Source organism: Anolis sagrei, chromosome X (genome assembly GCF_037176765.1).
Source record: "Anolis sagrei isolate rAnoSag1 chromosome X, rAnoSag1.mat, whole genome shotgun sequence".
NCBI classification, from domain to species: domain Eukaryota; kingdom Metazoa; phylum Chordata; class Lepidosauria; order Squamata; family Dactyloidae; genus Anolis; species Anolis sagrei.
This window is the reverse complement of record NC_090034.1, coordinates 87,722,803-87,746,917: the sequence shown is the minus strand read 5'-3', so window position 1 is coordinate 87,746,917 and position 24,115 is coordinate 87,722,803. Positions and strand designations below refer to the sequence as shown.

At 43.9% G+C, this 24,115-nt stretch overlaps 1 protein-coding gene across 2 annotated transcripts; it reads left to right on the top strand.

Moving 5' to 3' along the window:
* Nucleotides 1-554: 554 nt before the first annotated feature.
* On the top strand, nt 555-18,871 carry LOC132780299 (trypsin-3-like). 2 transcript variants are annotated; one of them, XM_060783925.2, is made up of 6 exons: nt 555-713; nt 4,635-4,736; nt 9,682-9,853; nt 11,808-12,061; nt 15,899-16,035; nt 18,631-18,871. In XM_060783925.2, exons 2-6 carry the CDS (start codon nt 4,664-4,666, stop codon nt 18,808-18,810), a joined length of 816 nt encoding a protein of 271 aa, XP_060639908.2. In that variant the 5' UTR covers nt 555-713; nt 4,635-4,663; the 3' UTR covers nt 18,811-18,871. The 2 variants fall into 2 exon arrangements, with proteins under 2 accessions (XP_060639908.2, XP_060639906.2); XM_060783923.2 differs by having other exon boundaries at nt 556-713; nt 4,556-4,736.
* The last annotated feature ends 5,244 nt before the right edge of the window (nt 18,872-24,115 follow it).

Sequence of the window (24,115 nt, the reverse complement as noted above, 5' to 3'; positions counted from 1 at the left end):
AGGTAGTTACAAGTGTTACAAGTACATAACTACTGTATCAGCCCATATTTCTCAACTGGTGTTTTGAATTCCTGCAGTGGCAGCAAATTGGGAAGGCAGAGTTTTTATTTTGGTGGGCAAATCTAAATCTGTGTTGCCATAATCAAGACTGACTTCCACAGGGATTCAAAGCCAAACTAAGGACTTCATTCCATGAAGATGCGGGGGTAAGCATTATATTACCATGGCATTTAGTCCCGTTGTGTTAAAAAGCAAATCATATCATTTGTTAGTATTGTCAAAGGCTTTCATGGCTGGAATCACTGGGTTGTTACGAGTTTTCCGGGCTGTATGGCCATGTTCCAGAAGCATTCTCTCCTGATGTTTCACCTGCATCTATGGCAGGTATCCTCAGAGATGGTGAGGAAAAATGATACCGGTACACAGACCTGTGCCCATACCTCTCCAATTAACAAAAGCTGCTTGGTCTGGAGATACTAGGACATGAAAGAACAGGAGCAGGTCTGTTTGGAGGTTGTCCCTGATAAGAAGGCAGAGAGGGAGTTGCTTAAACAAATGTGTGATGGATAACCACTGAGTGACAGATCAAGGAGAGATGGGCAGATAGAACTCATTTGACTCACAGCAACAACCGCAGGACATCTCTGGGAAATTGCTTTTACTGGTGGATCTTCTGCTGCTTGAAATTGGTCCTCTCCTCCCAGGAACCGCAGGTGATTATGGTTTTGTTGTGTGAGTGAAGTGGGTGAAAAGGGGAGAGTGTGGATGAGGGAAAGAGCCGAGGAAATGTCCAAAGGCAAAAGGAGACACATGATAGTACTGTGACTACAGTCCCCATGATCCCCATGGGCCCTATTCCAAAAATAGTTTCACACAGCCGGAGAAAATGCCACAAGTTCCTCCGTGCAGCTGAACTTAAGAATCTGAGATGATCCTAAGTTCACTTAGGAGGATGTCTCCTTGAACTCAGTGAGGTTTATGTCTGGACAGGCATAATTGAACACTATACCTTTCCATGTTTGCTGTCCCCTTTGTTACATGCACATGTCTTCTCATCCATCATTTTTAGGGTTTTGGTGCATATAGTCAATGTATTTTCTCTCTCATTGCTGTGTAAACTTTCTCAGAAAGACTGCTACTGTATTCCCACTTGGATTGGTCAGATTTCATTCTCCTGGACCCACAGTATTTCTATTTTGTTGGGTTTCCCATATAGAATCATAGAGTAGGAAAAGACTTCATAGGCCATCCAGTCCAAGCCCCTAGCAAGAAGCAGGAAAATTGCATTCAAAGCACCCCTGACAGATGGCCATCCAGCCTCTGTTTAAAAGCCTCCAAAAAGGAGCCTCTACCACAGTCTGGGGCAGAGAGTTCCACTGCTGAACAGCTCTCGCAGTTAGGAAGTTCCCCCTAATGTTCAGGTGGAATCTCCTTTCCTGTAGTTTGAAGCCAGTGTTTGTGTCCTGATCTCCAGGGAAGCAGAAAACAAGTTTGCTCTCTCCTCCCTATGACTTTTCCTCACATATTCATACATGACTATAAATTACTAGAATTGCTTTCCCTTACTATAAACGGTGCTGAATTTTATTTTATTTTATTTGGTCTCGGATTTGTACTTAATATTTGCTACCATCATCATGTGGAAAGTGTTCATGATCATTACGTCTACTGGATGATATGTATTTGAGTGCCAATTCCATTTCACAACAACAGCAGCACTGGAGAACAAGTGTTCCCTCTTTTCCTATTTTTCTCCTTTAAATATAGTGTCCTCCTATTTTAATATTGGAAAACACAGTGTTATAGGGTTTCAAGAAGTCTGGAAAAACATGCAACCTAACCCATGCCTGGTCAATATGAATCAAGGTTTCTTTTAGTATGAAAGGTAGGTCCTGGCATAAAATACTGACTCCATTCTTTCTCGTTTTGCTGGATTGGAGATAAAACACCCCACTGGAACTTCAATATCAGCCACACAAAAATGACAGTGGTGCTCTGTAAAGATCTCTTTCCACTCTACCCTTTTCTCCCACATTTGGACATGACATTAAGGCTGCAATTTTTCTTTGTTTAAATATTTATACTCTGACCCATAACAGGAGCCCCCGGTGGCACAATGGCTTAAACCTTTGTGCCAGCAGGGCTGAAGACTGACAGGTTGGAGGTTCAAATCTGGGGAAAGCATGGGAGAGCTCCCTCTGTCAGCTCCACCTCCTCATGTGGGGACATGAGAGAAGCCTCCCACAAGGATGGTAGTAAATCAAACATCCAAGCATCCCCTGGGCAACGTCCTTGCAGATGGCCAATTCTCTCACACCAGAAGTGACTCAAGTTGCTCCTAACATGAAAATCTTTTTTACAAAGGCTGGATGACCTCTATTGGAGGAGATTTAATTATGTTTTTCCTCAAGTTGCTCCTGACACAAAAAAATCCTTTAACAAGAAGTATCAGGGTGATTTACAACTAAAAATCAGGCCTAACAGATGAAAGACATTTAAAACAATATAAATAGTCTAAAACACATTTTAAAAGGTTACTGAATTAAAATAGATGAAGAAGGTTATAACAATTTTAAACCCCATGCCTTAATATTTTTTAGTGAATCAGTCAAAGGGTTTAGTATATAGTCCTGTTTTTACATGGCATCTACATTTTTGAAGCCAGTATTGGCCTTAGCAGGGCCCCTGAGGAGAGGGCATCCCATAACTAGGGACCACAGCTGAGTATATCCTCTCCCACATCCTCCCACATTGCACTAAACTCGCTGCTAGACTGAAGACAGCATTTCAAGAAGAACTCCATTCTCAGCCAGGCATATATATCTCATATATATATAGAGAGAGGTGCTCCTTCAATGAGCTCCTGGAGCCGCAACTATGGGTATATTTACACAGGCCACAAATCCTGAATCAGGACAGAGGTTGTTCCCAGATATCTACACAATGTCCAGGGACTTCCAGCCCCTAATACAGGTAAAATGAGGGGAGTCAGGGGGCAGTTCCATCTTGTCTCCTGCACATGTTATCAGTCAGGGACCCCTCTCCCCAGCACCAACTGCTGCTCTGGGCCAGAGTAAAGAGAGAGGGAGCCTGGGAACAGTTCCACCTTGTCTCCTGTGCTATGCTAATAATGTAATATAATGTAATATAATATATTGTATATACATATAATATTTATAATATTATAATGTAATGCAATATAATACTAAGAATAATATGATATTACAATTATATATTTATATTACATGTAATATTACTAATAATATTACAATATAATAGTATAGTACAATATAGTAATATTTAATACTGATATTGTACTGTGCTAAAAATATTATATTGTATGTATATATACCTTGTAAGCCTCTCTAAGTCCCCTTCAGAGTGAGAAGGGTGGCATATAAATGTCATAAATAAATAAAACTAGTTAATGGGTTGTTGGTGAGGTTATGTGAACTCACAACCTCTGAGGATGTCGGCCATAGATGTGGATGAAATGTCAGGAGAGAATGCTTCTGGAACATGGCATACAGCCTGGAAAACTCACAGCCATCCAGTGATTCTGGCCATGAAAGCCTTTGACAAAACTGGTTAAGTCGATTCTTCCTGGCGTTAGCAAAAGTTGGAGAATGCTCCAGAGTTTTCCCAAACTCTGGAGCAGCCCTGCACTTCAGAATGGGTATGAACAGTTGTATCAGTTCAATTTGAAACAGTCCAGCTGTTGACATGGGCTAGTGCTACCATGCCCTTTTTCCTGTGCTCTGTGGATGGCAGTTATTTGTCACTGCAGCAAAGTATTTCTTTATTTCTAGTGCAGCAGCAGTTGGACAGCTCCATGACATTGAGAACAGTTGAGGAATGCCCCTCTCCTTTTCCTTCTCCTTTCCACGGGTTGTAGAGGCACATTGCTGATGTCAGCAAAGGTTCCCAGTGATAGCCAGCAGCTCCATGGCCAGTGTTATAGTGTCAAACAAAGCAAATTAAGGGTGACAATCCAGCAGAGCCAAACTGGATTCAGCCAGAATAAACAGTAAGAGCATTGCTCCTACCACTACGGTTTGGAAGTGCAACATGTAAACATGTCTGTGGATTCCGGGGCTGATCTGAAGCAGCACTGTTCTGGACCAGCCACAGATTTAGGTGCCAGTGTAGTTGGGCTGTAAATTAATGTTCTTGGATTCAGGCTGATAAGTCAGATCAAATGCATGCCCATTAGTTGAACTAAGTTGCCAATAGGGTTGTGCTGCATGGCAGTGATGATGACCTCTTGCATCAAAACCTGTTGCAATCTCAGAAGTGGGAGACAACACAGAAGTATCTATGCTCAGTCCATGCTTTTAGAACCCGAAACAATAACCTTAGTGTCTTCCCACTGGAAGACAGCTTGAGCTGCTCTAGCAACCACCCATCCAACACCAAGCGTCACAGCATGAATCCTCCTCCTTTCTGATCTGTAGAGCCAGAGGTGCTCACAAGCGCTGAGGAGCAGCTGGTAGCAGCTGACAGAACGTGCATGGGAAGATGCCAAACCCACATAACTGGATCCTTTTGCTTCTAGACAAAGACAAAGAAGGTGGGGCCAGATTGGACTTAAGGGTGATGAATTCAGTGAAAACAAACTGCTCTTGATCCAACAGCCACAACAACAGCAACAACATCAAACCACATGCAGATGGTATCTTTCCCCTGCAGGCCCATGAGGCTTCTCAATACGGTGCTGCTTCTGCTGGTGATTACAGGTAAGGAAATACCATGAAAATGCAGAAACAATATGTTTAAGAGCACAACTGTCTCCCAGTGCATCCAAAAGGTGTATTTGTATATGTTTGGGTAATTGACTACTTGGCCTGGAGGGGAGGGACTTTGATGGCAGTGGATTTGCAAGCAGAAGATCTAAAGTAGAATGGGTGAATCATTCATTCTGCTGAAGTGTTATTATTTTGAAGCAGTAGGTTGTTGTTGTTGTTGTTTTTTACAGTCCATGGGCACATCCACAAAGACCACATAGGCCAGTGTATGTGGTGATCAGCCCCACAGCGACTTTACCCCAGGTGATAGCCTAGATAACCAAGGTGAAGGTCTCCCTAGCTTGAAAATGCTGCTGTTGAATGCCAGGACAGCAAATGGGAGAACAACCGCCATCCAAGTCTTGATTCTCACACAGACCTGGTTGGATGAGACTAAGGAGATTAATCCCTCCCAGCTCTGCTTGCCGGGTTTTTCTGGTAAGGCCTGGGGGGGGGGGGGGTGGAGTTGTACTGGTCTATAGTGATTCCACCCCTCTGACCAGGTTCCCTATCTTACAGTCAACAGTGTTCGAGTGGGTTTACCTAAAGGTGTGTAGATGGGACAGAATAGAGATTCTTTTGGTGTACTGCCCACCCCGCTGCTCAACAATCTCCCTTCCTGAGCTAGCCGGGGAGGTCTCAGTATTGACATTAGTAGTCACAGAAGCTACTACTGTTGGGAGACTTCCACATCCATGCTGAGACTGCTCTTTGGGATGAGTTCAGGGCTTCATGGCCTCCATGGCAACTATGGGTCTATCCTAAGTGTTATCTGGTCCTACTCATGGTGCTGGGCTGTAAGGTTTCTCAGATAGGCCTAGCTACAATATCATAAATCACTCAAGTCCTGGTACCTGGAGGTTGCTCCTTTCCACATTCCAGAGCCCACTATCCTCCCACCTCAGGGCAATTGAGTCTTATGGCTAGTTCATAAGTCCTGTCCTCCCTTTTGGACAATGGCCATGTGCTGTGTGTCAGAATCAGGCCCGTAGCCAGGATTTCGTTTCGGGGGGGGGCTGAATTTTTTTTCAGGGGGGGTTTCGGGGGGGGGCTGAGTTTCGGGGGGGGGCTGAGTCTGAGTGAAAGAGGGTCTAGCCTAGCAAACCTTTTGTATCATTACCCCAATACCCCCATGCATATGGGATATATTGAGTATGGTGATCAGATCATGATATGAATAAACATAACAGTTTAAATAATGCACCAATAAGGCCTGATGATTATGATTATGATTATGATGGTATGATTATTACCTGATCAGGTTTAGACTCACTGGGACTCCAAACCTCAACAGGAATGGGCCCCGATTAAAATGGTCAATCTCAGGAAGCTGATGGATCTGGATGAATTCCTCACAGCTCTTGGGGATTTCCGTTACCTTGGCAGGCAATTCTATCAAAGCTCTGGCTCACCTCTGGAATAGGGAAAATGGCCATGTCAGTGGACACAATCATTCCTAACCATCACCTCCTACAGAGCACAGCCAAACCAGCCCTTTGGTTTTCCAAAGAGTTGGCAGCGATGAAGCAAGTAAGACGGAGACTAGAGCAATGTTGGCAGAAATCTCTGAATCTAACTGAGCACAGGTTAAAACGTATTTGAAAGCCTACTCTGCAGCAATGGAGACAGCAGAGAAATCATTTACTGCTGCCGCCACTGCATGTGGAAAGAACTGCCCGGTTGAGCTGTTTTGAGTGGTCAGAGGGCTATTACATACTGGTCCTCAAAGAGAAATTCCTGACCACTCAGGAGCCCACTGTGAAGAATTTCTAAGGCACTTTGCAGATAAAGTCACTCAGATCCGTTCCAACTTGGGTGCTGTGATTGACACAGTTCCAATGGATGTAACTTTGGCTCCTGCTTGTTCAGTTCTGGTGGATATTTTTCAGTTGGTGCATCCCGAGGACGTTTGATTAGCCAGGATGGGCAAGAGCTACCTTGCCCATCCTGGCTAATCAAACAGGCCAGAGAGAGACTGGCAGAGTGGGGTAAAGGTGGTGGTCAATGTCTCCTTGGAACATGGCAGAGTTCTAACTTGCCTAAAGGAGGAAGTTGTGAGACCTATACTTACAAATGCCATCCCTGAACCCCTCTATGATGGATAATTATTAGTCAGTGTCCAACCTCCCCTTTCTGAGTAAGGTCTTGGAGCGTGTGGTGGCCTCTCAACTCGAAGGATTTCTGGATGACACGGATTATCTCAATCCATTTCAATCTGGTTTTAGGCTTGGCTATGAAACAGCTTTGGTCACCTTGGTGGATGACCTACTCAGAGACCTAGACAGGGGGAGTGTGTCCCTGTTGGTTCTCCTAGATCTCTCAGTGGCTTTTGATACCATTGACCATGGTATCCTCCAGGACCCTGGGCTGGGATTGGGAAGCACTGTTTTACAGTGGCTCGGGCCCTTCCTAGAGGGCCATACCCAGAAGGTGGTGCTGGGGGACTCCTGTTCGAACCCCTGGTCATTAATCTGTGGGGTTTCTCAAGGTTCCATTCTGTACCCCATGCTATTTAACATATATATGAAACCACTTGGAAAAGTCTTCTGGAGTTCTGGAGTGCAGTGCCCTCTATATACAGAGGACACACATCTTTGCTACACCTTTCCATCTAAAACCAAGATATCCTGATCCTAAACCAGTGTATGGCATTTTCATGGTTCCCTCCTTTCTATTAAAATTATCCACATGCTTGGACATGCTTTGAACAGAAAGGAGGAAACCACATAAATAAATAAAATCTGGCCATTGATATTTTTTTAAAAAAACTCTAAAATCAGGACAGTAAATAAAGAGCAGCATTCAAAAAGCAGGGGAATTCCAGACAAGAATCAACCAGGACCGGTTAACAAAGGATTCCCCCAGACAGGAAGCAGCCAGGCTTTGAGGCTGCAAGGGCATTAAATGCTAATGAAGATGGCCAATTGCAACATTCACACTTGCCTCCAAAAGACAAGAGTTACTTCTCCCACCCTGGACATTCCACAGATATATAAACCCCACTTGCTAGTTTCCAACAGACCTCACAACCTCCAAGCATGCCTGCCATAGATGTGGGTGAAACATCAGAAGAGAATGCTTGTGGAATATGGCCATACAGCCATGTTCTAGAACATGACCATACATGGCTTTACAGCCAGAATCACAACAAGCCAGTGATTCTGGCCATGAAAGCCTTAGACAAAACATCATAAAGCTAACTCGGGGAAAACCTAAATCTTGGTGCAGGATTCCTCTCTGGAACTGACGGCAGATGTCTTTGCTGGGTTCAGTGCTATGGAATCATGGAACTTTTAGTTTCTCAAGGCCTTTAGCCTTCCCTGCCAAAGAATCTGATTCTTCTCCAAACTGCAGCTATCAGGATTCCATAGCACTGAGCCATAACAGTTCCGATGGTGCCAAACTTCATTAATTCCATAAAGTGAATGCACCCTAACACATAAACAGTCACAACTTGTGCATTGCTGGGTTTTTGATACGGTTGAAGAAAGTAAGAAAAAAAATGGACAACATGCACATACTTGCAAAAGATGCAAACCATTCCCACCCCTTGACGAACTGCAAAAAATACACAAGCAGGGGGTGCATCTCCATTACACAATTAACATAGTTTAATTTCAGTTACACAGCCATGGTTTTGCATTCTGGGCTTTGTAATTGTGTAAGGAGCTTAGTGTCTCTTCCCAGAAAGTTCTAATTCTAGTAGACGCAATAGACAATTCTAAGTGTCTCATCAAACTACGAATCCCAGGAAGACATAGAATGGAGCCATGACTTAAAGTGGTATGAAAGTGTTATAACTGTGTGATCTGGATACAGCCAAAGTTTAGTTTGGGAGTACATATATTTATGGAGTACATATATTTATGGATATAGTAATACAGTATAAGGAGCCCCCAGTGGCACAATAGGTTAAAGCGCTGAGCTGCTGAGCTTGTTGACTGAAAGGCTGCAGGTTCAATTCCGCTGTCAGCCCCAGCTTCTGCCAAACTAGCAGTTCGAAAACATGCAAATGTGAGTAGATCAATACTCACAGTGGGAAGGTAACGGCGTTCCATGCAGTCATGCCGGCCACATGACCTTGGAGGTGTCTACAGACAACACTGGCTCTTTGGCTTAGAAATGGAGATGAGCACCACACCCCAGAGTCAGACACGACTGGACTTAATGTCAGGGGACAACTTTTACCCTTTACCTATAGTATTATATCAGAAATGCACACAGAAAAATTCATTAACATCAAAAAAATAAGAAAAATAAATGCACAGATATAGGAAGGGTGACACCTGGCCTGACAACAGTATATTGGAAAGAGATGTTGTAGGAATCTTAGAGTGTATCTTAACTTGTGTTTATGGCACGGGGGTGCTGGATCAGCTCTGTGTTCATTACACAACACACAAGCTGATCCAATGGAATGTGGCTTTGACTCACATTACCCAGTGGCACAATGGGTTAAATTCTTGTGCTTGTAGGACTGAAGACCGACAAGTCAGAGGTTCGAATCTATGGAGAGCATGGATGAGCTCCCTCTGTCAGCTCCAGCTCCCCATGTGAGGATATTAGAGAAACCTCCCAGGATCCAAACATCAAGGCATCCCCTGGGCAACGTCCTTGCAGACAGCCAATTCTCTCACACCAGAAGCGACTTGCAGTTTCTCAAGTTGCTCCTGACACGAAAAAAAGAAAGCCCAACATTGCTGGATACTCCAGAGCTTTCTTTCACCAACAATGCAGTGTTCTTTACAAAGGTGTGGCAGGAATTCTAGGAATTAGATCAGCTGGTAGAAGTTGCTGAGGCTGGCCATGTAATGAGGCTCCTGCTGCTCTGTAAGGTGTGACTGAAACTCAAGATGACTGAAGGCATCCTTCTAACCTGCCTGCTTTTTCTCTCTAGTGGCTGCGCAGGATGAATCCCGGATCATTGGGGGTCAAGAGTGCCCAAAGCATGGTCAACCTTACCAGGTCATCCTCTCCAACAGCAGAAAAAATGGCCCTGATGTTCAGTGCGGAGGCGTTCTGATAGACAAAGACTGGGTGCTGACTGCTGCCCACTGTGACAACCAAGGGTAAGCAACCAAAAGTGAGCTGGACCTGGAGGTTTGGGCTATAGAAGGAAAGGAAGTGGATTTTGTTTCCATCTCCTGGACAACCAGCAAAGTTACAAAGATGAACAATTGTGGAGCAATTTTAGCACAGTGTTGCTGTGAGTTTTCCGGGCTGTATGGCCATGTTCCAGAAGCATTCTTCTCTGACATTTCACCCACATCTATGGTAGGCATCCTCAGAGGTTGAGAGGTCTGTTGGAAACTAGGCAATATATCTATAGAGTGTCCAGGGTTGGAGAAAGAATTCTTGTCTGCTTGAGGCAAGTGTGAATGTTGCATTTGGCCACCTTGATTAGCATTGAATGGCTTTGCAGCTTCAAAGCCTTGCTGCTTCCTGCCTAAGAGAATCCTTTGTTGGGAGGTGTTAGCTGGCTCTGATTGATTCTTGTCTGGAATTCCCCTGTTTTTTGAGTGTTTCTCTTTATTTATGATCCTTAGAAATTGCCCTCTGATATCTCATACTATCACAGCAGTGATGTTGCAAAGACCACACCAATTCATCCTCTGTCATTTTTCTCCTGCTTTTTAAAATAGTCCAATTTCTCTTTCTTCCTTTCACTTCCTTCTCACCTTATTTTATTTACTGGATATGGATTTCAAAATACAATATTTGCCTTTCTCTGCACTATGGCAGCACTATGAGATATCCAAAAACAAACTGCTGCGGCTTCTCCTAGTTTGCACGTTCTTCCTCATCAATAATTTCTGCCACCTTGAACACATTCTGTTGTTAGTTGGTCACTGGGACTGTGGCACAGCTGGCTGGGAGTCAGCTGCATTAAGATCACTACTGACCAAAAGGTCATGAGTTCAAAGCCAGCCCGGGTCGGAGTAAGCTTCCGACCAATTTATGCTTGCTGTCGACCTTTGCAGCCTGAAAGACCATTGCATCTGTCCAGTAGGAAATTTAGGTACCGCTTATGCAAGGAGGCTAATTTACGACGCCATAACAATCTCCAGTAAGCATGCAAAGAATGAGGAAGCACTTCATCAGTGTCACAAATGGACAGTGAAGCGACAGCTCCCCTGGTGGCCAGAATACCCTCATGAAAAAGCTGAAATGTTAAATAGCCTCTGTGTGTCTGTCTATATATGTTGTGCGTCTATGGCATTTAATGTTTGCCATGTATATGTATATTGTAATCCGCCCTGAGTCCCCTGCGGAATATAAATACTGTAAATAAATAAATAAACAAATAATGTTCATAGAATCACAGAATCATAGAGTTGGAAGAGACCTCATGGGCCATCCAGTCCAACCCTGTGCCAAGAAGCAGGAAAATCATATTCAAAGCACCCCTGGCCATCCAGCTTCTGTTCAAAAGCCTCCAAAGAAGGAGCTTCCACCACACTCCAGGGCAGAGAGTTCCACTGCCGAACAGCTCTCACAGTCAGGAAGTTCTTCCTCATGTTCAGATGGAATCTCCTTTCTTGTAGTTTGAAGCCATTGTTCTGTGTCCTAGACTCCAGGGCAGCAGAAAACAAGCTTGCTCCCTCCTCCCTATGACTTCCTCTCACATATTTATACATGGCTATCATGTCTCCTCTCAGCCTTCTCTTCTTCAGGCTAAACATGCCCAGCTCTTTAAGCTGCTCCTCATAGGGCTTGTTCTCCATACCCTTGATAATTTTAGCTGCCCTCCTCTGGACACATTCCAGCTTGTCAACATCTCCTTTCAATTGTGGTGCCCAGAATTGGACACAGTATTCCAGATGTGGTCTAACCAAGTCAGAATAGAGGGGTAGCATGACTTCCCTATGTTGGAGGATGTGAGGTCGCATAACTGTTGTGCCTCCTTCTTCCAGAGGCTTTCACATCGGTCCAGCTTCTGTACTGAGTTATCAAACCATATATATAATTTCCTGCAGTGTTCTTATGACTTTTCTTTTCTTTTTCTATGTTCCTTCCATGCAGAGCTATCCACACACGGATGGGGGATCACAGCCTCCGGGCCAATGAGGGTTCGGAGCAGTGCATCACATCCGCACAGAAGTTCATCCATCCAGCCTACAACCCCACCACACATGACAGTGACATCATGCTAATCCGACTGCTCAACTCTGCCATCATCAACGAATACGTCAGGCCAATTGAACTGGCCACACAATGCACACAGCCCAAGACTCGCTGTGAGGTCTCCGGCTGGGGCACCATCAAGACACCTCAATGTAATGATTTCCAAATACCTTTCACACAACACAGTTACAGAGCTATGATTTCATTTTAATTGTCTTGATTCATCCAAAAGAATCCTGGAATTTGCAGTTTAAGAAGGGGTATTTAGATTCTCAAAGTGCTCCAATTCCTCACGAAACTCCAAATTCCACAGAATGTGAAAGTGAGATAGATAGACAAACAGACAGACAGATAGGGTAAAGGTTTCCCCTGACATTAGCCTATGGCCCTACCACCCACCCTGACATTAAGTCTAGTCGTGTCCAACTCTGGAGGGTGGTGCTCATCTCCATTTCTAAGCCGAAGAGCTGGCATTGTCCGTAGACGCCTCCAAGGTCATGTGGCCAGTATGACTGCATGGAACATTGTTACTTTCCCATCGGAGCAGTACCTATTGATCTACTCATATTTCAAACTACTAAGTTGGTAGAAGCTAGAGCTAACAGCAGGAGCTGGCCCCGCTTGCCGGATTCAAACCGCTGACCTTTCGGTCAGCAAGTTCAGCAGCTCAGCGGTTTAACCTGCTGTGCTATCAGGGGTTTCTGTGCCTCAGAATATCTCCCTGCTTTTAATTGGTACCTATTTATCTACTCACATTTGCTTTCGAACCACTAGGTCAGTGGTTCTCAATCTGTGGGTCCCCAGATGTTTTGGCCTTCAACTCCCAGAAATCCTAACAGCTGGTAAACTGGCTGGGATTTCTGGGAATTGTAGGCCAAAACATCTGGGGACCCACAGGTTGGGAACCACTGTGTTAAGTAGGCAGAAGCTGGGCTAAAGGACAGGAGCTCACCCTGACCCGGGCTTCAAACTGGCAGACTTTGAACTGACAAGATTTACTGCAGCTGGTGGTTTAACTTGCTGTGCTAAAGCCCGGTTCAGGAGTGGATATCTCATAGTTCTTTCTTCCATGAATGATTCATTAGTTGTTCCTTCCTCAAGGATTCCCTAGTAAATACCTGGACCATTTTCAATTATTGTATGAGCGGGCTCACCCCACTCCCTGGATTCGAACTGCTGACCTTTTGGTCAGCAAGTTCAGCAGCTCAGCCGTTTGACCCACTGCGCCACCAGGAGCCCCGATGTGGTCAAGATGGGGACATTATTAATGAGGAAGAACACAAGCTGGAACAGATTGCAGAGTAATGCGCGGTGCTGTTGCTTCTCCTCTTTTCATTGCTGAGTTAAGTGAGTGCAAACTACTTTTGCACTTAGCCATCACTTTGCAGCAATTGAAGTAAGCTGAGACAAAACTGGGAACATTGGAGGAAGAGAGTAAAACTGGGACATTTGAAAGGCAGATGAAAAAGTGGGGTGGTGGAGAATGATTCAGGACTGTTTTGCCAAAGCAGGGCAGTTGTTGGGTATGTAATGACTTATGGAGTGAGGAGCACAAAGCGGCAGCCATTTTTATTGCATCAGTTTACTACATTTTAAAAAGATAACTCCTCCCCAAGATGCTTACTACACAATTATAGCTATCTATCTATCTATCTAATCAGGAGCAAAACAAACAGTTGTATTATATTTTTTTTAAAACACACACACACAAAGTTTGAAAACTTGGCATTCTATTAAATGTCCTTTGACCAGTAGCTGGCCACTTGGAGTGCCTCTGGTATCACTGTAAGAAGGTCCTCCATTGTGCATGTGGCGGGGCTCAGACTGCATTGTAATAGGTGGTCTGTGGTTTGCTCTTCTCCACACTCGCATGTCGTGGATTCCACTTTGTAGCCCCATTTCTTAAGGTTACCTCTGCATCTTGCACCAGAGCACAGTCTGTTCAGCACCTTCCAAGTCACCCAGTTTTCTGTGTGCTCAGGAGGGGGTCTCTCATTTGGTCTCAGCCACTGATTGAGGTTCTGGATTTTAGCCTGCCACTTTTGGACTCTCACTTGCTGAGGTGTTCCAGTGAGTGTCTCTGCAGATCTTGGAAAACTATTTCTTGATTTAATGTGTTGGCGAGCTTGCTGATATCCGAACAGGGGATGGGATGGAGATGTCACTGCTTTGGTCCTTTCACTATTGGTTGCTATTTCCTGGTGAATGTCAGGTGGTGCAATACTGGCTAAACAATATAATTTCTCCAGTGTAGGGTGCAGACACCCCGGGGTAATGCGGCATGTCTCATTAAGAGCCATATCTACTGTTTTAGCATGATGAGATGTGTTCCACACTGGGCATGCGTACCCAGCAGCAGAGTAGCAAAGCACAAGGGCAGATGTCTTCACTGTATCTGGTTGTGATCCCCAGGTTGTGCCAGTCAGCTTTCGTATTATATTGTTTCTAGCACCCACCTTTTGCTTGATATTCAGGCAGTGTTCCTTGTAGGTTAGATTGATGGCAAAGTGCAAAAGTAGCAATGAAGAGAGAAGCAACAGCACCCTGCATTACTTTACAGACTCTGGTTGCAGTCTGTTCCAGCTTGTGTTCTTCCTCATTGATAATGCCACCACCTTGACCACATTCCATTGTTACTTGGCCACATTAATTCTGTTTTTCATTTGTCAAATGTTGTACAGTGTGCCATTATTCGAGATTTGAACACATACACACCCTCCTTGCAAAGTTTGGTTGTGTCAGCAGGAGAGCGTTGAATGAACGAGGGTTGAATGAAAAGTAATGCCTCCACCTTCGTAACTCCTCAACAGATGGCGGTACTGGTATGCGGCAGGTACTGGCTTGTTCAGTAGACTCTCCTCTACAGTTCCATTTTGGCGGGAAGCCTTAGCATTGAACAGTTGTGTTGTTAAAGTGTGAAGTATGGAACCCTGCGCAGACGGTCAGTCAATGCGACTTAAGCAACGTGCAGTCATTGAATTCTTGACAGCAGAAGGTGTCACCCCAAAGGAGATTCATCAGAGAATGCAAGCTGTTTATGGTGAATGTGTTGATGTGAGTACTGTGTGTCATTGGGCGAGTAAGTTTAAAGATGTTGAGGTGGAAACAGCTGACTTGCATGACAAACAAAGAACTGGACATCCTGTGACAGCAACCACTGAGTTTCACAAGCAAAAGGTTGACAGATTGATTCAGGATGATCGTCTTATCACTCAAAGAAATTTCAAGCATAATCGGCATTTCACAAGAATGTGAAGGTCACATTATTGCTTTGCTTGGCTATCGGAAGATCTGTGCACGATGGGTACCCAGGATGCTGGCGCCTGAAATGAAAGCGCACAGACTTGAAACTTCAGAGATTGGATCTCACCACCGTACGATAGCCTCCATACAGTCCAGGTTTAACACCATCTGACTTCCATCTGTTTGCAATAATGAAAGAAGATCTGCGGAGACATCATTATGCTTCTGAGGAAGACGTTGGGAGAACTGTTAGACGCTGGTTGCAGAAACAGAGTGTCGACTTCTTCCGTAAGGGCTTCAGAAAACTTGTTCATTGTTGGCAGAAATGTATCCAATTGTCTGGTGATTATGTGGAAAAGTGAATAGTGGCAGTTAAAGAGGACATTCTAAGGATTATTTTTGCATTTGATTTATTAAAATATTCACATCCAAACCCAAGTAACAAAGGTGGAGGCATTACTTTTCATTCAACCCTTGTATAATGTGGAGAGCAAGAAGCCACCTCATGTTTGAAACCAAAGTTTTTGTGGAGGGAGGCCTAAGCAGTTTTAGCCCACCAATCCTGAGCTCCTGGCTCTCCTTGGAGACCAGATCTGTGTGAACCACATAACTTTGCCCTTCACCCATTAAGATTTTCTGGCACAGCATCCTTAGAGGCAGCTTCAGCAGGCCTTGATGGTGGGGCTGATGGCTATCTCTAGGTGTCCTGAGCACATAAGTAAACTGCCAGTGTTCTTTGTTTGCAGCAGAGTTCCCTGACCTCCTGCAGTGTGCCACTGTCTACACAATATCAAACGAAGAGTGCAATAAGGCATACCCAAATGCCATCACAGAAAACATGCTGTGTGCTACTGTGAGTGGAGGTGGCGTGGATTCCTGCCAGGTGAGTAGTCTGCTCCTGTTGGCACAAAGAAGAACTACAAACAAAGTAGATTTGGATGATTCGCACTTAGGACTCTTAAGGCAGGAAATGCAATCTCCAGATGTCAGTTATTTTTACAGCGTTATCATCCTCCACATCAGGGTTTCTTAACCTCCCTAATGCCGTGACCCCTTAATACAGTTCCTCATGTTGTGATAACCCCCAACCATAACATTTTTGTTGCTACTTCATAATTGTAAATTTGGTACTGTTATGAATCGTAATGTAAATATCTGATATGCAGGATGTATTTTCCTTTGCTGGACCAAATTTGGCACAAATACCCAATAGGCCCAAATTTGAATACTGGTGGGGTAGGGGGAAATAGACCTTGTCATTTGGGAGTTGTAGTTGCTGGGATTTATAGTTCACCTACAATCAAAGAGCATTCTGAACCCCACTAATGATAGAATTGGCCCAGGCTTCCCACACAGAACTCCCCCCCCCTTTTTTTTGTCGTGTCAGGAGCGACCTGAGAAACTGCAAGTTGCTCCTGTTGTGAGAGAATTGGCCATCTGCAAGGACGTTGCCCAGGGGACGCCCGGATGATTTTGATGTTTTTATCATCCTTGTTGGGAGGCTTCTCTCATGTCCCCGCATGACCAACAGAAAATACTGGAAGGGTTTGGTGGGCATTGACCTTGAGTTTTGTAGTTGTAGTTCACCTAGATCTAGAGAGTACTGTGGACTTAAACAATCATGGATCTGGACCAAACTTGGCACAAATATTCAATATTCCCAAATGTGAATACTGGTGAAGTTTGGGGTAAATAGACCTTGACATTTGAGAGTTGTAGTTGCTGGGATTTATAGTTCACCTACAATCAAAGAGTACTCTGAACCCAACCGACTATAGAATGGGCCAAACTTCCCACATAGATCCCCCATGACCAACAAAAAATACTGTGTTGTCTTTGGTGACCCCTCTGACACCCCCTTGCAACCCCTCCAGGGGTCGCAACCCCTAGGTTGAGAAAGGCTGCTCCACATCATCATTTGTAGCATTAGTGAGCATATTTCTCAATCCAATGGTATAATGGTAACATTTGAAATTGAGGGGAATGCAACCCCACATTGCATTAAATAGCACTGTAGGACCATACTAAGCCTGGGTTACTGTGAGTTTTCTGGGCTGTATGGCCATGTCCCAAAAGCATTCTCTCCTGATGTTTTGCCCACGTCTATTTGTTAGCAGGCCCTGACTGATTCTTAGCAAAACGAAAGTTGTATACTGTTATAGACAACCGTGCTGAGTGGTTCTCAAATACATTAGTTGATTTAATCTGGAAAATAAATAGCTGAACAATAACACTCACAATACAAGTCCCAATGATACTCCGTTTCCTCCCTTTGGAGGTTGCTCATTCAGTCAGAGTTATATCTTCACTCTTCCATATAGTCTTATAAGCAACTGATAAATCTTGAAAAAATATTTGCAAAATCTTTGAAGCAATAAACAAATCACTTGAAGTGTCCTTGGGAAAGTAAAATAACGTTGATAAGGGTCTCCGGGTTGTAATGCCTCTTTTTGGGAAACCTTCCCTTCTTCAGGATTCTGCGGTATCTTCACATAAGCTTTATAGTCTCAATAAATTCCTAAATAACAGACAACATAATAGATATGCCAAATCGGCACCCAATAACACTAATTGACAATAGACAGCAAGGTTATGTATAACGGTTGTCCGTAACAGCATACAACTTTCGTTTTGCTATTTGGTGTTCTTTGGACCTGGTTGATTCTTGTCTGGCATTCCCCTGCTTTTAGAGCATTGTTTTTTATTGACTGTCCTGATTTTAGAGTTTTTCAATACTGGTAGCCAGATTTTGTTAATTTTCATGGTTTCCTCCTTTCTGTTGATATTGTCCACATGCTTGTGTATTTCAATGGCTTCTCTGTGTAGTCTGACATGGTTAGAATGGTCCAGCATTTCTGTGTTCTCAAATAATAGGCTCCCAGTTTTTTTTTGGAAAAAACCCTGTAAAATCAGGACAGTAAATAAAGAAGAACACTTAAAAAGCAGTGGAATTCAAGATCAGCTAACACCTCCAACAAAGGATTCCCTCAGGCAGTAACCAACCAGTCTTTGAAGCTGCAAGGCCATCAAATGATAATCAAGGTGACCATTTGCAACATTCACACTTGCCTCCAACAGACAAGAGTTCTTTCTTCCACCCTGGGCATTCCACAGATATTTAAACCTCACTCACCTAGCTTCCAACATACCCCTCAACTTCTGAGAATGCCTGCCATAGATGTGGGGGAAACATCAGGAGAGAATGCTTCTGGAACATGGACATACAGCCTGGAAAACTCACAGCAACCCAGTTATTCCAGCCATGAAAGCCTTTGACAACACTCATTAAGTCTACTCAACAAACTGTTTTTTCTCTCTGTTGATTCAGCACCATCTACTGTTCAGTCTAACATTTGCAAGCTTAAAAACACGATTCTGCTTTTCACCTGTTTCCATTATTTGACACCATCCTGGTCTCTAAGCTATAGAATAAGCAGAGGGTGCCTCTAAATGAATAATTATTTCCTTCTTCTTGCAGGGTGACTCTGGAGGACCTCTGGTGTGCAATAATAGACTCCAGGGCATTGTCTCCTGGGGGATGCAAGTCTGTGCCCAAGCTGGGAAGCCAGGGGTCTATACCAATATCTGCCAATTCACTGGTTGGATTCAAGACACCATGCGTAGAAACTCAGGCTACAGGGCTGCAGACACTTGCTAATGTGACAGAGAAGTTTCATTGCACAGCAGCCTTGATGTCACAATAAATTATATGAAGCTGAGCTTGGGGTCTCATTGCCTTCTTACTCCACTGGCCATTTGGGTTATTGTTCTTGCTGTGATAGGTTGAGTCTCTAATTTATGTGTCAATTTAAAAAAAAAAATATGAAGGTAGACAGTTTGGCAACTCTATAGGCCATGCTATCACTTTCAAGTGCCTCAGCTATGATGTAATTTTACTTCTGAATGCCATTGCATTCAAAGACCACCAGCATTGAAGCGATGGTCCTCCGCCATCAACTCCGCTGGACTGGCCATGTTGTCCAGATGCCCAACCACAATCTCCCAAAGCAGTTGCTGTATTCCGAACTCAAGAACGGAAAATGGAAAGTTGGAGGACAGGAAAAGAGATTTAAAAACGGGCTCAAAGCCAACCTTAAAAACTCTGGCATAGACACTGAGAACTGGGAAGCCCTGGCCCTTGAGCACTCCAGTTGGAGGTCAGCTGTGACCAGCAGTGCTGCAGAATTTGAAGGGGCACGAATTTCCTTCTTTGGAAGCTTTTAAACAGAGTCTGGATGGCCATCTCTCAGGTGTGATTTGAATGCAATATTCCTGCTTCTTGGCAGGGGGTTGGACTGGATGTCTCTTCCAACTCTTTAATGAGGTCTCTTCCAACTCTTTAATTCTATGATTTTATGATTCTATGATGGCAAAGGAGAGAAACGTGCTGAGAGGACAGCGCCTCAAGCCTACCCCGACCAGGATCGCCTTCCACCTGGAAACTGATGCCCTCACTTTGGGAGAAGCTGCAGATCAAGAATAGGGCTCCACAGTCACCTACAGACCCACCAGCAGGATACTACACTTGGAGGACCATCATCCTCGGACTACGAGGGATTGCCTAAGTAAAGTACTAATTTTCTACAAGTTTTTTTTTCAAATTTTGTGGGATTTCAGAGAATCAGAGAATCCTAAAGTTGGAAGAGACCTCATGGGCCATCCAGTCCAAACCCCTGCCAAGAAGCAGAAAAATCGCATTCAAAGCACCCCCACAGATGGCCATCCAGCCTCTGCTTTAAAGCCTCCAAAGAAGGAGCCTCCATCACACTCTGGGGCAGAGAGTACCACTGCTGAACAGCTCTCACGGTTAGGAAGTTCTTCCTAATGTTCAGGTGGAATCTTCTTTTCTGTAGTTTGAAGCCCTTGTTCCATTGCGTCCTGCTCCCTCCTCCCTATGACTTCCTCTCATACTTCCCTGTAGAATTTGATAATTCTACAGGGCGGAGATCTAATCTGTCTCATTTATGAATATTTGGGAACCAAGTGGGCTCTGCAACAAAATGTTACAATATGAAACACTGCTGTTTCAGCTTTCATCAATCAGCATCCCATACCCTTCTAAGTTCACTCCATCCCCAGTGGTTGTTTTTGCCTTTCACTGAAGAATATTTTACGTAAACGATTTTTGAACCTATGTGAATTTGGACGAGACTCCAAATAATTACTGTGCAGTCAGCCTGGCATCAATACCAGGAAAGACTGAAGATCAGATCATTAAACTGAACAAGACATTCCTTTTGAAAAACAAATGCCGCGTTCACCAAAAGTCAACACGGCTTTCTCAAAAACAATGCATGCCAGACTAATTGTATCTCTTTTTTATAAAGTTACAAGCAAGGAAGATGAAAGGAATGCTGTGGATGTAGTATATCTTAATTTCAACAACTTCCCCCATGATATTCTTGCAAATACAGGGTGAGGCAGCATAACTTCCTTTTTTCAAAACTTAATAAAACTCATTGTATGAATCAGATTTTTTTTTATAATGTAGGCACATACCTAAAGGTTTTATGTAGTTTTGAAGATCAAATTAGGTAGGTGACGTCCCCCATTCTCCATACACTGAGTAAACTGATTTCTGGCATTTGTCATGACTCTTGCCAGCATAGCAGGCGTTAGGTTGGCAATTTCTTCCTGGATGTTGGTCTTCAAATCTTGTAGGGTCCTTGGACGGTTCACAGAAACACGGGATTTCATAGAAAAAAAATCACAAGGGGCCAAATCTGGAGAGCGGGCGGGCCACTCCAAATCCGCTCGAAAAGTAGGCCTCAACGGCAAAAGCACGCTTGTCATGTTCCAACGCATGATAGCGACTGAACTGTGTCAGGACAAAACTTTATACTCCCGCCTCTCGAACGAGACCACTAGCACTCCGCTATGTCTTCAACCGACCAAATGGTGCGCATTTTAAAAAAGGAAGTTATGCTGCCTCACCCTGTACATCACACCACCTATCAAGCCAGTGAGGTATACTGTAGTTGTTTGAGCACTGTACTTACTTACTTACTCAGAAGATCCTTCGTTGTCCAAGGATGATGGACCTGCAAGTGTAGTGTCTTGGCAGTGGATACGTAGGTGGCTGTAGAGACCTATTCTTGATCCGCATGTTCTTCCACAGTGAGGACATCAGTTTCCAGGTGGAAGACAGTCCCGGTCAGGGTTGGCTTGATGCACCTTCTTCCTCTTGACACATATCTCCCTTTCACCCTCCATTCATGCCTCTTCGACTTCCACAGCATTGCTGGTCACCTTCAGTTAGAGCACTCAAGGGTCAGGGCTTCCTAGTTCTCTGTGTCTATGTCACAGTTTTTAAGTGTAGCTTTAAGCCCATCTTTAAATCTCTTTTCCGGTCCACCAACATTCCATATTCCGTTCCTAAGTTGGGAGTATAGTAGCTGCTTTGGGAGACGGTGATGGGGCATTTCGACAACGTGGCCAGTCTAGCGGAGTTGATGGCGTAGGAGCATTGCTTCAGTGCTGGTGATCTTTACTTCTTCCAGCACACTGACATTTGTCTGCCTGTCTTCCCAAGAGATCTGCAGGAGTTTTCGGGTGGAAAACCACTTGGTGGCCTTGGGCAAGTTCCAGTCTCTTAGCCTCAGATGAAGGCAAACCCCCTCTGAAGAAATCTTGCCAAGAAAACCTTCTGAGCAAAGCCTCACATGTTTCTCTTTTACTTCCTTTATTTGCAGTACACTTATGGCTGAGGCTGGAAGCTCACTAGACCAAGTTGTTGAACTCACATATTAATATTAAGGAGAGTTAAATCAAGTCATGTTGCTCATTATCTGAGTGTAAAAGAACACATGCACTGGTTCAGTTAAGTGTTTCCTTCTGGTTATAAGCCTGACAAAAATCATCTCACTTGTATGACAGAAGCTGAATTTTAAAGTAGAAATATTTCATACTTGGATTTATTTCATCCTATTTTATTAAATCAGTGGTTCCCAATCTGTGGTCCACAGTCTGCAAGTACTAAAATAAGGTCCTGTGGCCTCACTGTTACTACACTGTTGCAACAAGAGTGACTGGTCTCTTGAAACCCTCTTATAGTGCCAAGACTTATTAAATATGGTTTTTTGTGGGCGAGCAAATGGTGACTACTAGATGGCATATGTTCTGTAGCAGAAACTAGAGCCGATGTGGTCTATCCAATGCAATTTTCTGAATCAGCACCGCAAATAACCAAACAAAATCTAAAGTTGACCAAAAATTGATTTGTAACCCTTTTGGTACTAATGTTGGAGAGTGGTCCCTGGTCAAGTGGACCCTGGTCAAGTGGTCCCTGGTCAAATAAACGTTGGGAACCACTGCATTATTTGGTCATGCACTCTTTCTGGTTGCGTTGTTGTACACAAATACTGCAGTTTATTTAAACAGACCAACAACTCATCATTTGGTCTGAACAAAATAAAAAAGAAAAGCTCATGTTATCACTAGCTACATCATGACAAGTTCAAATGACATGACAAACTAGGATTAAGTAAAAACAAACCCTGAGAGTTCCTGCTTCTATGGTACTTAGCATGACATTTGAATCAGATCAGTATGAAAGAATTAGGTAAATGTAAAAGTTTCCCCCTGACATTAAGTCCAGTCGTGTCCGACTCTGGGGGATGGTGCTCATCTCCATTTCTAAGCCAAAAAGCCGGCGATGTCCATAGACACCTCCAAGGTCAAGTGACCAGCATGACTGCATGGAACACCGTTATCTTCCTGCAGAAGCAGTACCTATTGATCTATTCACATTTGCATGTTTTCGAACTGCTAGGTTGACAGAAGCTGGGCCTAAAAGCGAGAGCTCACCCCACTCCCCAAATTCGAACTGCCAACTTTTCATTCAGCAAGTTCAGCAGTTTAACCCACTGCACCCATTGATGAGATCTGGTGCAAAAATACAAAATATCTGGTGGGTACTATATTGCTTAATCCCTATACAAAACAACTCTCACTACTGGGAAGAAACCAAGAAAATCTGTATTAAGTGCATTGAATGCATGATTATTTATTCATTTATATATTTATGACATTTATATGCCGCCCTTCTCACCCTGAAGGGAACTCAGAGCGGCTTACAACATATATATACACAAACAATATATTATTAGCATAGTACAATATCAGTAATATATATTACTATATTGTACTATACCATTATATTGTAATATTATTAGTAATATTACATGTAATATAAAATATATAATTATAATATATTATTATTAGTATTATGTTGTGTTACATTATAATATTATAAATATTATATGGATATACAATATATTATATTTATATTGTATTATATTATATTATATTATATTATATTATATTATATTATATTATATTATTAGCATAGCACAGGAGACAAGGCGAAACTGTCCCCTGGCCCCCTCTTTTCACTCTGGCCCAGAACAGAAGTTGGTGCTGGGGGGAGGGGTCCCCAACTGATTACATATGCAGGAGACAAGATGGAACTGTCCCCTGGCCCCCTCTCTTTTCACTCTGGCCCAGAGAAGCGGTTGGTGCTGGGGGGAGGGGTCCCCGACTGATGACATATGCAGGAGACAAGATGGAACTGTCCCCTGGCGCCCTCTCTTTTCACTCTGGCCCAGAGAAGCGGTTGGTGCTGGGGGGAGGGGTCCCCAACTGATGACATATGCAGGAGACAATATGGAACTGTCCCCTGGCGCCCTCTCTCTTCACTCCGGCCCAGAGAAGCAGTTGGTGCTGGGGAGGGGGGGTCCCTAACTGATGACATATGCAGGAGACAAGATGGAACCGTCCCCTGGCCCCCTCTCTCTTCACTCCGGCCCAGAGAAGCAGTTGGTGCTTGGGGGAGGGGTCCCCAACTGATGACATATGCAGGAGACAAGATGGAACCGTCCCCTGGCCCCCTTTCTCTTCACTCTGATTCAGATGTAACAATTCATAGCCAATGAGTGGGAGAAAGAAAAAGCAAACTGTCAATG

Bases quoted from the DNA above. Each gene is read 5' to 3' on its own strand.
- LOC132780299 (XM_060783925.2), top strand. From the start codon at position 4,664: ATGCAGATGGTATCTTTCCCCTGCAGGCCCATGAGGCTTCTCAATACG. The intron at 9,854-11,807 runs GTAAGCAACCAA...CCTTCCATGCAG, and splicing joins GCCCACTGTGACAACCAAGG to AGCTATCCACACACGGATGG. The intron at 16,036-18,630 runs GTGAGTAGTCTG...TTCTTCTTGCAG, and splicing joins GTGGCGTGGATTCCTGCCAG to GGTGACTCTGGAGGACCTCT.